The sequence below is a fragment of the Narcine bancroftii genome, chromosome 3 (genome assembly GCF_036971445.1).
Source record: "Narcine bancroftii isolate sNarBan1 chromosome 3, sNarBan1.hap1, whole genome shotgun sequence".
NCBI lineage: Eukaryota > Metazoa > Chordata > Chondrichthyes > Torpediniformes > Narcinidae > Narcine > Narcine bancroftii.
Genome location: NC_091471.1, coordinates 192,492,510 through 192,508,865, shown reverse-complemented (window position 1 = coordinate 192,508,865; position 16,356 = coordinate 192,492,510). Strand labels below are relative to the sequence as shown.

Sequence of the window (16,356 nt, the reverse complement as noted above, 5' to 3'; positions counted from 1 at the left end):
ACACCAGGCCACAAAGGTCAGTCCCCTCTAATTCCTGCTCATTTCCTAGCCTGGACTGGGCCAGCAGTCTCTAGTACAATAAAACCTATCATTCCCCTCAGTCTTTGACTGTGTCATTACTGGGGCTACTGATAGCAGCCAACAACTTATTGTACTAGATTTTGGAGGTCTCTGGTAATGGAGTAATTGCTGCGCCAAGAACAGCTGGAAGTTGACCCCCAAGTCCCGGATGCATCGATCAGTGGATTAACTGCTTCATCAACTTCCTTGACATTGCTGCTGAGGTGGTCAACTCTGACGAAAAGAAGCTAAAGATCCTTCAGGGCATGAGTTGGCCAGAGGGCCTTCCTGGCCATCCAAAGCAGCGCGACCTACAATGAGGCGACGGCTGAGCTGTGGGCCCAGTATAAGCCTAAAGTGAACATGGTCTACTCCCGTTACCTGTTGGCATCCTGAAAACAACAGCCTTGTAAGTCCACTGAAGAGTTCATCCGGTCCCTGGTCACACTGGGAAAAGACTGTCTGGGAGATACCATGACCACTATATTACTAACCCAGTGTGTGGAAGAACTGATTCGAGACACCTTCATCTCAGGTCTGAGGTCAGATTATATCCAGCAACGACTCCTCAAGGAGAACCTGCTCCCACTAAAAAGGGCTATTGACTTGATTAGGACTTTAGACTCGGCCCAGCGCCATGCAGGGAGAGGCAGGCCATCTCCGTATGTTCCATCACGAGGGCCTTCGGCCTGGGACTCAGTGTCAGGCGTTACCGACCCGACCGCAGCTGCAATTACATCGATGTCATCGTGGAGATGCAACTTCTGTGGGCAGACCAGGCATGCGAGATGCCTCTGCCCCAAGAGGGGAACTATGTGCTCGGGCTGCGGGAAGAAGGGCCATTACCAGAAGGTCTGTAGGTCTCGACCACAGTCTGGGAGCAGCGTGGAGTGCATTCCAGAGGAGCTTGCGGTGCTGACCGCGTGCATGGTAAGGGGAGCGCCATCTTGCCGGCCATCGCTCCCAACCTCAGCACCTCGACCTACCGTCCAGATGACATCACTTCCAAACACCATGATTCTACTTCCTCCTTCTTCCTCATCGAACACTGCGTGGTCTACATGGAGGTCGCCATCTTGGAAGGCCTCTCCACCGATGACAACGATGAAGGAATGCCTATCCTGGCATTAGTGACTCTGTACCAAGCCAGCTCTCACACGATCTTGAACTCCATGATGCGGATCGAGGTGAATGGGCATAAAATTAACTGTCTTTTCAATAGCCATAGCACGGAAAGTTTTGTAAACACTGATGTGGTCGAGACTCTCCCTCCCTGTCCAGCCCATGACCAGGATGATATCAACGGCTGCCAGGGACCAACAGACCAGAATTGTGTAGCGTCGCTGACGGTTAGGGGAGAGGAGGAATGTTATAATGACTTTGTATTATTAATTACGCCTCGCCTCTGCATGCCGATCCTCCTGGGCGGTTCAGGAGCGTGATGATGGCGTTCGGAGGCCCCCAACCACCGCTGACCGTCCACAACCTGCAGTCCAGAGTACCATCTTGTGGTCTCAGCACTCAGTCACCGACACTGTCCTGTGGCCTCACCACTCTACAGGTGCCCCCCCACCGTCACTGTTCGCGAACCTCACCCCGGATTGCAAACCGATCGCCACCAAGAGTAGGTGCTATAGTTCGGAGGACATGCAGTTCATCCAGGCTGAGGTTCAGCGACTCTTGGCGGAGGGGATCATAGCCCCTAGCACCAATTCCTGGAAAGTGTGGGTCCTCATGGTCAGAGGTGCAGCAAGCCCCGGATGGTAATTGATTAAAGTCAGACCATCAACCACTTCACACAGTTGGACGCATACCCGCTACCCCAGATAGCCGACTTAGTCAATGAGGTCGCTAAGTACAGAGTTTTTTCAACAATTGACCTCAAGTCGGCTTATCATCAACTCCCTCTCCATCTGACGATCGAATCTACACGGGATTCGAGGCAGAAGGAAAACTTTTCCACTTCCTGCGAGCACCCTTTCGTGTTACTAACGGTATTTCTGCTTTTCGGAGAGTAATGGACCAGATGGTGGAGGAGCACAAGCTGACGGCAATGTTCTCTTACCTCGACAATGTCACCATCTGCGGCCATGACCAGCAGGACCAAGTTGCAAATCTCGCAAAGTTCTTGTGAATGGCCAAGTCCCTCAACTTGACGTACAACAAGGACAAGTGCATGTTCAACACGGAGCGCCTGGCCCTCCTCGGATGCATCATGGCACATGGTGTCATTTCTCCCATCCCAGACCACATGCGACCCCTCATGGAGCTCCCTGTCCCAAACACCCTGAAGGCGCTTAAGAGGTGCCTGGGGCTGTTTTCATATTATGCACAATGGGTGTCCAACTACTCCAATAAGGCCCACCCTCTAATTCGATCAACCACCTTCCCATTATCGGCGGAAGCCTAGGCAGCTTTTGACCAAATTCGAGGAGACATCACTAGGGCCATGATGCATGCCATGGATGAAAAAGTCCCCATTCAGGTGGAAAGCAATGCCTCCGACTTTGCCCTGGTTGCCACACTAACCAGGCAGGCAGGCTGGTAGCAATTTTTTCTCGCACCCTGCACGGTCCCGAACTCTGGCACTCCTCTGTCGAGAAGGAGGCACAAGTGATCATTGAGGCGGTGCGCCACTGGCGGCACTACCTAGCCAGTAAGAGATTTACCCTGTTGACTGACCAGAGGGCATTTTCTCAAGACAAGGAATCTCCCCTACTCCGTCGAGGATGTCTAGTTCATGATCAGACTCTGCCAAATCTGCGCTGAGTGTAAGCCCCAGTTCTACCGGCCAGAAAAGGCACACCTCATCAAGGCCACCCGCCCCTTCGAACGACTCAGCATCAATTTCAAGGACCCCCTCCCAACCACAAATAGGAATGCCTACTTCCTGACAATGGTGGACAAATTTTCTAGATTCCCCTTTGCAATTCCCTGCCTGGATATGACTTCAGCTATGGTCATCAAGGCCCTGAGCAGTATCTTCACTCTGTTCGGGTGCCCTGGCTATATTCAACGTGACCGGGAGTCCTCATTCATGAGTGAGGAGCTGCGACAGTTCTTTTTGGCCAGAGGCATAGCCACCAGCAGGACCACCATTTATAACCCCAGAGGTATGGCCAGGTAGAAAGGGAGAACGGCACCGGCTGGAAGGCGGTGCTCCTGGTCCTTAGGTCCAAATTTATGCCAGTGGCCTGCTGGCAAAACATCTTGACCAAAGGTCTCCATGCCATCCAGTCGTTAGTATGCAGCGCTAATAATACCACTCCGCATGAATGCCTCTTTGCTTTCCCGAGGAGGTCGGTGAATGGTTCTTCCATCCCTCCCTGGCTGACAACCCCAGAGCTGGTTCTCCTTTGGAAGCACGTCAGAGGCCATAAGACGGACTCATTGGTTGAAGCAGTGCACCTCATACATGCAAACACTCAATAAGTATTTGTGAGGTACCCAGACGGCCACAAGGACATTATGCCAATACGAGACCTGGCAAAGGCCAGAGACTCTGAGACTGCCTTGCCGGTTGCTAACCACGCCGCAGATCCGATCGTGCTACATCCGAGCATGACCCTAGAGTCCGAGCTGTGTGCCTTGCCGCCGGACGTCCAGGCATCTACCCCCCCATGCAGCAGTGGAAGACCCCCCAGCAGTCCGGGAGCCAACGCCAGCACCCCAATCTGGACAGTTCCTGCAGTCAGTCCCCTCTCCAGAGGAGCTCCATATGAACAAGCCAGTTCCCTGGTGGTCCGGCAGACAGATGAGACTGTCTGTGCGGCTCAACCTCTAGCCAGTGGGGGCATCTGCTTCTCCCGCCCCCTTTTGTAATAAGTGTTAATACTGCTGCTGTTGTTCTTACTGCATTTTTATGGCTGTTACTGTTATTATCCCTGGTTTTGCTGTTGTTTTTGGGTGGGTTCCATTTTTTAAAAGAGGGAGTGAATGTGGTGATATGATTATGAGCACTGGCTGGCCCACCCTCCGGGTATCTTCCTGCTTTGGCTCCTCCCTTAGTCCTGCCCATGTGACCCCGGGCCATAAAGGTCGAGTCCCCTCTCCTTCCCGCTTTATTTCCTAGCCTGGACCCGGGCCAGCAGTCTCCCCTCAGACTTTGTCTGTGTCGTTATTGGGGCTACTGATAGCGCCCAACACAATAATTCTGTTTTTCAAGTAAAAAAGCCTTATCTACTGTTTCATACATCTCCAACAATAAAAATGACTGTGCCTAATTCCCTTGTCTTGCGAGAGCTTAAAGTCCATAATTTTAAACCATGCTTCAAAGTATTCATGAAATTGTATTTTGGCCGAATTATTTGCCTTCATACACTTATGTGATCTTCCATTAGTCCTGCATATTCAGTCCAGTTATCTTGAAATATGAAAGGTAGAAAAGAACAAATCAAAGTCCTACCCTTCCTCTGGATCGACAGCCATGACTGTGGGAACATTCAGACCTTTCAGCAGGACCTTGGATTTTTTTCCATGTAAGTCGGACAGTTCAATGGTTCCTTTCTTTTGATTGGTCCAAATGATGGTGCTGTGCAACCAATCCACAGCAAAGCCCAAAAGACCTTTTCCCACAGCCCGCACAATCTGTGATGCAAATAAAAAAAATACTTATTTTCATAGCGAGGGGTGAAAAGTAAATATAAAACCTTCCCCTTCCTTTTCATCAAATACATTATCTTGATGTGCGTGCAAAGTGAGTTGCCCAGTTTATTACTCCACACATTATTCACGTGCTAAAGGATTCAGAACCAGAGGTAATGCACATTATTTTGCAGGATTCTCTTCAGTGCCTTGTGTGAGACAAGTTACGTGTGACTGCTTGAAATGAAAGTTAACAAAACAATTTGTTTCACTTTCTTGCCGATGGTAGACGTCCATATAAACTTGGGTGTGTTAATTGCATCTCACACGCAGCCAGTTTTCAATAGATAAACTTTCTATTTGAAACGGAGTACTTCAGCCCACATTTTCCAACTGTTAAATCCTTATGAAATAAATAAAATCAGAAAATGCTGGAAATATTCAGAAGATCTGGTGGTTTGATGAAATATCACCAACCTGAAACATTAACTTTGTTTCTCCCTCCATTGACGCTGAATATTCATAGAACATTCTGCTTTCATTTCAGATTTACAACAGCTTTTTATTTGCTTTTCTATTAAAACATAGACGTGGTCACTCGAGTTTGATTTCAGCCTGAGCTAATGAGCATAACAGAGAATGAAATGTAAGTATATGTTTTGCTGGATAGCTATACTATGGTGTGTAAAGGAAGTGAAGTCCTACATGTAAAGAACTGCCTCATCTTTGCACATGTAAAAATCACATCAGTTGATGTCAAGGTGCCAGCCAAGAACACAGTTAGTTGTAATCGAGGCAATCTGTGAACAGGCTGTTCCTATACTGCAAGTTAACCACATGAGCCTTACTACAAAATAGCAAAGATTGGCATCATGTTCAACCTGCTTCAAGCCAAACCACATTTGCCAACTGATCGACAAGTTTGTTGATATGACTCAGTGTTGGCCAGAGTCTGCAGAATTCCTTCTTTCAGTTTTTAACACTTCATCACAAAACTGTACATTTTAGTCAACATGAAAATCAAGTTAACGTCAGGTGTCAAAACGAACCCCTCTGAAAAAATGCCTGCAATGCCAGTATTAACACTGCCATTAGTACCAAAAGTAATCCAATATAAACATTTTTGAAAAGCATAATGCAAAAATGTGAGAACAAAAAGCTGCAGACGCTGGAATCTTGAGCAGACAAGAAATTGCTGGAGGAACTTAACAGTTTGGACAGTGTCCATGGATAAAAATGTTTCATTAACATTTTGCATGTGGCCTCTTTATCAAGACTCAGATAGAATTTGTGAAATTACACAGACAAAATGGGAAAGTCGGGGAGGGGCAAAACAGTATTGCTTTAAATTCTCTCGCACCGTGAAATTTCTCATTTGTTTTCTAAATGGCCACAATTTTTTTTTTAAAAAAGAACCCCCTTGTCTAGATCAAGTGGGATGTTATTAGTTATTCTTCTCAATGCTTTTGTACCAAATCGATGGCACTGGGTGAAGTCCCCCAAGATGCAAAATGGAATTAAGTCAGAAAGTGATCCAATAGGTTCAGAACTACTCTGCCCATTGCCCATCCAGTTGTGCAGCTCCTCAGAACATCTCTGAAAAGCTAAATAAAAGAGAAGGTGGTCTGTCAGAAAAGGAGATCATGTAAGTTTTAAATGTATATCAGAGATTACTATTAAACGAGAAACTCTACAGTCGCTGGGGCTGAGTGCAATACACAAATACACAGCGGGTCATCCAGCATCCATAAGAAGTAAAGGGTAACTAGTGTTTCCGGCCTGGGCCCTTCATCCCGTATGCTGGTGAGATACCTGATGCCTGAAACATTGGTTACCCTTTACTTCCTATGGATGCTGCGAGACTTGATATGTTTCTCCTGCGTGTTTGTGTATTGCACTTGGAGATTATTCTGCTCATTTGAGAAAATCAATAATTTACAATGTCCTCGATTTCCTATTCTGCGAGAATTTTATGAAATGTAGGCTCCCTGTAAATGGGAATAATAACTCATTACACCATTGAAATAATAGACATGATTTTATCTCTCTCACATTTAAAATCAGGCAATTCTCTGGGAAGTCCAGTAAATGCAAATTCACTTTGACCCCTGTCAATTTCAATCTCATGAATCAGTCTTATTTAAACATATGCAGCAATAAAGCCTGCTCTTCATTCAATGCTGTGGACTCACCTTTCTACTCGTGCCATTGATGGAGGCTTGTTGTAATAGTCCATTCTCTGTGTCTGCCCAGTAGATCTTTCCACTCCTGTAGTGGAAATCCAAGAGAACTGATAACCCGGAATTTGCCACGATCTTCTGATGATCTGTTCCCTCTATGTCAATTTTAAATATTGCATTACCATGGCTGAATATCAGGAAGGGTGCAGGAGCTTAAAGAAATTAAAGGCACATCAATTTATAAGTATCAATAAGATCTGAAGCAATGTTTCCATCATATGCAATTCTGAACAGTCTAACTCAGATTTGTGGAACTTTCCTTATTATTTCCATATTGTCTTGTGCTTAGTGCACTGAGAAAATGTATCAAACTTGGCCATTATTGCTATAACCGTGACTTAATGTACCATATCATAAAGTTAATTGACTGGCAATGCCAGCTGTTTATTAATGTGCAATAGAATAATAACCATAGTTACCATTTGTATTTGGCTGAGGAGAACCTACAAAAGCAATGCTACCAAAGAGTCCAGGAGACATACAAGGTGAATATTCTGCTCATATTGCTATGTTGTTGATTCTTTCCAGCCAGTGACTTGGAAAAGATGGGACAGAAATGCTTTAGATGAAAGTCGTGGATATGTGCCACTACTTTTAGTCTCAACACGACATCCAACTATTGGTTGCCCTTGTCCTTCCATTCCAACACTGGACCACCTGCAGTGTTAGCTAGCAAGAAGTGATTTATTTAGCTAGAATTGGATTCTTCACATCTTCCCTGGATAAAAAGGATTGAGAAGGGAGCACTGCAGAATTTTGCAGGACTTAGTACCATCAGGAAGGACATACAGGAGCATCAAAATCAGGGCAACCAGGCTGGAAAATAGCTTTTTTCCTGCCGGCTGTGAGATTATGAGTATAATGAAAACAAGTAAATTATTCAAAAATATTTATATCATATTTTTGGCTATATACAATATGTGGTTATTATGTGTGTATATCTGTGCACTGTGGTCCAGAAAAGCAACAGTTCATCAAGTTGTATATGTACAGTCAGAATGTAATAAACTTGGACTTGATCAAAACTACTGAAAAGAAATCATCGCCTGTTTTAACATCCTTGATACGTTCTCATCCCAGCAAAATTGAAAAGGTCTTGCAATATTGTTGAGTATGAACATGATATAACTTGTAATAAAGATTCAGGTATCTTAATGGATTTGCAGATATTCATAGAATATGTATCGGAGAGTGTGGAGATTGCATTTAATCATTTACATAGCTTTTTTTACTAACTGGTCCAGTGGTCATTCCAGGTAAAATTTGGATTCCAAAATGCTGTCTCAGAGGTGAAAGACCAATAGACACAGGAGCAGAATTAGGCCTTTCAGCCCATTAAATTCATCTGTCATTCCATCATGACTAATTTACTATCCTTTTCAATCCCAATCTCCAGCCTTCTCCCTGTAACCCATGATTCCCTTCCTAATCGAGAACATATCCACCTCTCTCTTAAATATACCCAATGATTTGGCTTCCACAGCCACCTACAGCAATGAATTCCATAGATTCACCACCGTCTGGTAAAGAAATTTCTCCTCATCTCTATTCTGAAGGATGTTTTTGTATTCTGAAGCTGTGCCCTCTGGTCCCAGACTCCCCCACCTCCTCTCCATGTCTAGTCTATCCAGGCCCTTCAAATGCTAGCTTTATCTGACTAAAATCTACTCAAAAGAAGCTTCCTCATGAAATAAGTGTATCAAGAGCTGTCACAAAAAGTGCTACAATTTATGCTTGCATTTAGGATGAAAGATCTTTGATCTTAAATGTCAAATCCCTTTCTGCAGATGCTGCTATACTGGCTGAGTTCTCCCAGTATTTCTGTTTTTGTTTCAGATTTGGGATTCATGGCTCACTGAATGACCAATTACTGTTTAGAAATAAAAGGTGCTCAGTGGAGATGTTCAAGGAGGAATAAACCTTATTGAGAAAATCAAGAGAATTAGGAAAAAAAGCATGGACCATTCCTGTGAAAGAAATGCAAATAGAATGATAAAGAATGGAATCTGTAATAGATTAACATACTTACCTATCAATGAAATCTATAGGTTTATTTATTTTGTTTGCATTCATTTTCCTAGCAATTAACCTTCACAATCCATACACTCGGGCTGGTTATTACCAATTTGCAAGACTATTCAGACTATTTTTAGCAACAGAAAAGCAATCTTGTTTGACTGAGAGAGGTTCTCAGGGGTTCCTTCTCTGCCTCTCAGATCAGGGGACAATATTGCAATAATATACAACTCAATAGCTAACTCCCAGCCAAAACATTTCATGTGCTCTCAGTTCATATGTCCTAACATTCTCCATAGATCTGGGATTTTCTGTTTGCCTAGGGCAGATTGATGTTAGCGTATTTAGAATATGTAGACTTCATTTACGCAAATGGTATTAGAATGCTGAAGTGCTCAAGTTCAGGCTTTTCCTAAGAATTTAACATCTGGCTGAGATTTTTGCCAACAGCTCTCCACCAGGTCAATGTACAATAATTCATTCTATGTTGACTGCAGTGGCATACAAGATCAGAATTCTGGCCGAGGTTCTGTCAGAAAGCCTGATATATCTGACCCGATATTTCACTGGGCCACCCTGCCACCACTCTGTTCTCAGAAAGAAGATAAATCCAGATGGAGTAATATTTAAAATAATCCATGACTCAAGGTCAAAAAAGTGAGAATGCTGGTGGTTAAAGAAATACATTAGAATTTCAATACATTCTCCATTATCTGAGCCAAGGCAACTAAGGATAGATTTTAATCAGATATCTAAGTAATATTAAAATACAGTTGGACCTAAAATTCAGACTGCTTGGGGATTGAGTAGGTCCAGATTTTCCGATTTTCTGGATTCTCAGGCAGTATTTTTAAAATTCAAATTTAAGGAGGAATAAAGAAGAGATTGTAGGGCACTACCAGTAAACACGGAGATAAGCTGAGGGAACGATAAGCTTTAATACACAGAAGAACCTTGCTGGCCTGAATTCCAGGATAGGAATGGCGGCAAGGGAAAGGCGGCAAGGGCCATGGGGAGGAGTCATAGGGTATGGGTCATCCGTGGGCGGGCCAGCTCCATATATACAACCGACAATGATAACTATATACAATGGAGAAAACATCCACCACAGAGTTGAACGGGTAAATTTTGAGAGTGTATTCAAAATGAGAAGTTTTAAAGAAAGATAAAGGCAACAAGCGTGGTCGCTCATTGCCGCTGTGCTTTTGTGGCACTTACGCATGCATGAATGCACACACACAAAAATCTGCTGTATGAAAAAAGATTGAGAGGTTTCAAAAAGTTTTAAAACACCATGCAAACAGACGATCAGCGACTTACAGTCAGGATGACAAGACCATTTATTCTCCTCTAATGTGTAACCACTCAGGCAGGAGCAGGTGTATGAACCTGGCAAGTTAGTACAGATCTGACTACAAGTTCCAAGCCCACCATCAAGGCATTCATCGATGTCTGAAAGATAAGATATACAACAGTGTGACAAGTCAGCAAGCTATTTTGTTGTGATTCTGACCAACAGTACAGTGATTACTCATGTTACACATGTAAGCAGCATAAAAAATCTGCTTTGGAGGACAAAATCAAATTGTTTTTTTTTTTCTGAATTGCTTAAAAAGGCTTAAAAAGTTTGTATACAAATCATACTTCACAATAAAAGTGTGGACATCCTTATCTTTTTTTGAATATTTTATTTTTGAGAATTTTCAATCAACATGCAGTCAATGAAGAATAATTTTAAAAAATCAATACCAATAATATTAACAATATTGCCTTGGCTCAGATCAAATTAATGTAGTATATGGTGACATCCTTATCTTGATCAATATTCAGAATAGTGTCTTAAAAGATATTTTTATTCAGAGTCATTGTTATGAGTGAGAAAAACATTCAATGGGTCCCAAAAGGAAGGACTCTGAACATAGTCTTGTTGTAAATGATTTTATTTTCAAAAGTTGAGCGTGGGAATAGGGTTATGAGAATTACGCACAAACTCATGCAATTTAGGGTGAGCATGGGAAAATCTCACTGGGGATGAAATAAACGCACTGGGTACATACAATCAAGGAAAATCCAATACGATACCTGCCACCCCTTGACTCAGTCAGGCATGGCTCTATGCTACTAGGGCCACTAACTAACACACTCCCCACCCTATAACAGTTTACACCTTACCAACTATTTCTCCAGTGCCGCTCCATGGCACTCAGCCTGGAGTGAAGCAGAGTAGTCCCTCAAAAATGACAAAGACAAAGAACCAAGCACACATGGTGCTCTTTATATTGCTGGAGGACTGGAGGGTTCATCCCAGGTAATTTACAGGGCTTCAATGGCTCAGTGCAAGCAAGGTTAAGTCACTTAAAAAACCCAATGGCCCAAGACCAGTACAAAGGAATGTAGATTAGACAATGGCAAGGTGTGTACTAATGGGTGGAATGGGGCTAAACCTTGATTGGCAGGTGGCGTGTCTTCCGATCAGGTAGTGGGCAATGCTGTCACATGACTGCCATGGCCCCTCACAATACATTAATTTGAAGTAAACTAATATTTAGGTTATTAGACTTGACTCTTTTTCTCTGCAATTGAATAATTGATGCATTATGATCATAGTTCAGCATTTTTACAGATATTGTTATGGTAGCTTGAACCCCCAAATTAATGTAAGTGGAATAAAATGCATTCCAATACCTGCGATACATAAAAGTGATGTAGAAACATCATAAGAGCTATTTGTGGCCATGCCTTGACAAAGGGCGAAGGCCTGAAATGTTGATGATATCCTTTTGCTTCTCATAGATGCTGCATGATCGGCTGAGTTTCTCCAGCACTTTTGTATTGTACTTCAACCATCGTGTCTGCAAACTTTCCTGTTTAGCCCTATTCCAATATCTCCTGTTTTTAATTCCTCATAATTTGAAATTCACTTGTTTCCTGACCTATAACATGTACTGAATATTTCTCCAACTGTTTTTACTTGTCCATCATGGTTCCTTTATTCCTCCAAATTCCTAATGTCATGTTCAAGTCTCCCCATGCCCTCATATCTCTCCTCTTTTGTAATCTCCTCACCCTGCAAAAACCAAGAATCCTTCTTTCTTCCAAATCTAGTCTTTTGTACAATGTTCCATCCCTTCACCACCAGCCTCCATCAATCTCTCATTGGTCAAGGCCTTCTACACTGGAATTACCTCTCTTTTTTTTCCATCTCTTTCATGTCCTCCAAGTTTCTCCTTCAAACATACCTCCTCGCATGTCCTGGTGTCTCCTTGGTATCAGTCAAGTGCTTTTTCTATAGAATGCCTTGGGCACCACATTATAAACATCACAAAGATGAAAATAAGCTGTGAATTTATTGATGGAGCAATGTTTGGCCACACAGACATGGATGCAGAGGAAGTTATAGTTGGAGGCTGAGTATGTAGCCTTGTGGATGACTAGTGGTAAGATTGATACTGGAGATGTTGTTACCGACTATCAATGATTGTAGTCTGCAGGACAGGAAGTTAAGAGTCATGTTGCAGAGGGGTTACTGAGGCCAAGGTCTTAAAAGTTTGGGGATGGGTTTATTTGGGACAGTGGTATTAAGGTGGAGCTGTAGTCATTGAAACTTCACCTGACAGGTGTCCTGGTTATCCAGAAAAATTGTGCTGATGTTTCAAGTCTGAGATCCTTTGTCAGAACAGAAAGAGAGAAAACAAGTTAGCTAACAAGTAGAAATGAAAAAAGTCTGCAGACACTGTGATTGTAGTTAATAAACCAAAGTGCTGGAGAAACTCAGCTGCCTGTGCAGCTCCATCCTTTGTCAAGGTAAGAAGATTCAGGCTTGAAAGTTTTGTTCCAAATCTTTGCCTGCTAGATTTTTCCAGGACTTTTGTGTATTATTTAAAAGGTGAAAGAAGAATGTATAAAAGAAAAGGAAAACTTTGATGGGACAAATCAAATGAGTTAATGTAATAGGAAAAGAATGCAGTTTATCCTTCTTTGTCTGTGTTACTAATATCAGGACCCCCATCACCCAGGCCATGCACTCTTCTCTCCGTTACCATTGGGAAAAAGGAACAAAGATACAGGAGCCTAAAGACAAGCACTCAGTGGCACAAAGACAGTTTCTTCCCCACTGGCATCCTGAATGATCAATGAACCAAAGACACTGCCGTACTTAGACTTTTCATGCACTATTTTTATTTATTTTATATGAACGTTTCCACTGTGATGCTTCCGCAAAACAACAGATTTCTGATTCTGAGCTATGGGATATGCCCAGCTGGCCAAATGTTTCATGTGGAGAAAGAAAAACTGAGGCAAAATTACAGATGGATAACTGACAGAAATGGCTAGTTCTGATACTGACAGAAAAAAAGAGTGAATTACATGAAGTTTGAGCATTCGTTATTAAGTCCAGAAGTCAGCAATATGTCCAGATGAAAGACGAGATGTTGTTCCTCAAGCTTGTATTGGGTCTCAGTGTAAGAGTGTTGGAGGCACTGACAGAACTGGAGTGGGACATAGGTAAAAGTAAGAGTGAGTAACTGAACTCATCGTCTCATTCTCCAACAATGCAACTCACTTCCTCGAGTTCATAGCTATGGGCACTTGCACGGATGTTAGAGTTACAGCACAGTAACAGACCCTTTTGACCCATGAGCCATGCCACCCAAATACAGCAATTAATCTACAAACCCCGTACATTACAGAAGGGTGGGAAAAAACCTGAGAACCAGCAGATACCAGGAGAACATACAAACTCTTTATAGACAGCAGCAAATTAAAACCTGGGTCGCTGGCGCTATAATGGTGTTGCACTAACTATTTTGATTGTGCCTCGTCTCACCCTGCCTCCACTCAGGACTTTATTCCCTTCTCCGTGTTGCTCCATCTCCACTGATTTTCTCCAGTGATGAGACATTGATTAGTCTCAGGAGAAAATCTGAGTTCTCATTGGCTGCCACTTTCCCACACTGACCTATTGTTTTATTCCTTCTTCACTGTTACAATGAGGTCCAACACAAGCTTGACGAACAACATCTCCTTTCCTGCCGAGGCATGAAGCAACCTTAAAGACTTAATGGTAATTTCTGCTGAACATTCATATATATTTTGACTGAGTTTTTCTTTCTCTAGTCTGACCTGCTTGGCAAATCCCAAAGCCTTGCTGTTAGCCACACATTTTCCCGACATTATAGCTCTCACATTAACCCATTTGGTCTCAGAGATAGCCATGTTGTTTTACCCATCCTCCCCACCTTCTTAACTATGAAAACTAACTTATTCTCTTTCCCAGTCCAGATAAAAGGTTTCAGATGTAAGACATTAACTGTTTCTATTTCTTTTTTCTTTTTCAAATATTTTTATTGAGTTTAATAAAAACCCTTGACACAAGGTATACTAGTGATAACATAAATCATATAATATGCATGTCACCTATCAATTGTAAATTCAAAGTATAACCATAATTATTACATTAATTTATTTTATTCAGGACATCAAATTCTATAATTATAATAATTTAACAATTAAATCATAACTTGTACTGTCCAAAAATAATATTGAATACAAAAATTATACAAATAATGCACGTAAAATTCCCTTATATAAGATATTTTATACTTCTCTGATGTGAGCATGCTGACAAGTATCCACATTTGCCCAGATGTATTTGTAGCTACATCTGGCCAGGACTGCTGTAGTACCACCATGAGATCAGTTTGTGTATAAATACATACAATATGCCTGTGGTATAGAACAACTAAAGCATTTTCTTACTGACTTTTAAATCATCTTAATTCGCTTTGACAGACATACAAAAGGATTTTCTTAGAAGGATTTCTGAAATCAAAAGATTAAGGAAAGGTCTTTCAGATGTAATACACATTTGTTCACAGATATATTCAATCTAACTCAAGGCAATGTGCCCAATCAGTTTCTGGTTTCACACGAGAAACCTACCAGACACCAGACATCTGTGTTCCACAGGAAGCAAAAGATGTTGAAATTTTTCTTTTAGTTTATTTTAGTCACAGGTATCAGGTATCAGGTTCAGTCATTCTCCTCAATTGATTTTTATTATCAGGAAATAAACAGCTCAAGTAAATATTATAAAAATGAAATGCGGTAAGGGCAATCACATTGAATCTTTGCAAAGCTTGGAAGCTTGGAATAGATTATGTCTACATCTGTAAGTAGTTATTAGCGCTGACTACAACACATCTGAATCATCTTATAATCACCACTTTCCGTGTTGATATTGCAGAACACTTTGTTGCTGAAGATAAATTTTCTAGTCCAATTATCATTTGTTAAATACCTTCACTGCTGTGACTCAGTTCTTTGCCTTTTAAGCAAAAAAAAATCAGATAATAACATATCTCTATCTGGTATTCCTTGTATTTGTAATTATTGAAATGGATCAGGTTGAAATCTTCATTAAAAAACTTTCTCATTAACATTAGTGTAAAATCTGCAATGAAGAAGTACAGACATTCTGATGAACCCCAATTATTTATTTGTTTCTTTCCATAAAAAAAAGTGTACCCTTGTATATTTAAGAAGAGGAACTTTAGTGTAGCAGAAAGAAGGTTTACCCACAAAAGCAGGCATATTAATTTGGATGAATGGCACTCTATTTTAGAGAAAGCTGAATTTAAACCGCTGAAATACATTCTAAAGAATCAAAACTAAGACATAATTGGTACCCACTATCATCTTCTCAGCAAACTAAAGATTTTATAGCTGACAAAAAAAAACCATTACCATCAGTTTCTGCTGAAGTTTTGCACAGATTTTAATGATCAAAGCATCATAAAAATTGAATAATTTAATCAGTTTATCATATTCATGTTTCCCATTACCTTTGACGGCTATTTAATGTGAGCCACTCCCCTCTCCCCACCCCAGCTAATCTTCACTCCATAAAATGGGAAGGATCCCAGCCTTTTCATTACTGATAATGTTATGCATCCATTGATAATGTTACAATATCAATGTCTTAAACCTCCAAGTTCCATCACCTCTCATTAAAACAGAATAGCCTGAACCAAACATTTTCTTCAATATTTCCACATGTGTTGACATGAATTATTGACATAAAGAAGCATTTTCAAATACAGTATTTGCATTGAGAAGGACAGCTGCTTGATTAAGTCCAAGTTTGCACCATTTTTGAGACTTATCAGTGGAAGATAACATTTGGCCATTTTAGTCTCCCAAAAGTCTTTGATGCTCTTGTTAATGGAAAAGAATGCACAGAAGTCTTTCGAGTACATCCACATTCAAAGACCTTCAGGTGTGGGAATAAAATTGCCAAGCAGTCAAATGTCCCATTCCCAACAAATGTAATAGAGTATCTCACTGGAACAACACTCAGGGTTTGATATGCTCTGAAATTGCTTTCATTGGGATCTTATAAAAGTTGGAGGTAAGTTTAAGCTTGGAACAAATGGATAGATATAAACTTAGAGCA

General features: G+C 41.6%; 1 protein-coding gene across 6 annotated transcripts in view; it reads right to left on the bottom strand.

Moving 5' to 3' along the window:
* The window catches only part of egf (epidermal growth factor), a 122,342-nt gene that overhangs the window by 86,527 nt on the left and 19,459 nt on the right, over nt 1–16,356 (bottom strand). For all 6 annotated transcript variants that reach the window (XM_069926168.1, XM_069926172.1, XM_069926170.1 and 3 more), the window contains exons 2-4: nt 10,221–10,352; nt 6,837–7,036; nt 4,466–4,647 (exon numbers count right to left, since the gene is read on the bottom strand). In XM_069926168.1, the coding sequence (XP_069782269.1) occupies nt 4,466–4,647; nt 6,837–7,036; nt 10,221–10,352 (514 nt within the window). The remainder of the gene's footprint in view (nt 1–4,465; nt 4,648–6,836; nt 7,037–10,220; nt 10,353–16,356) is intronic.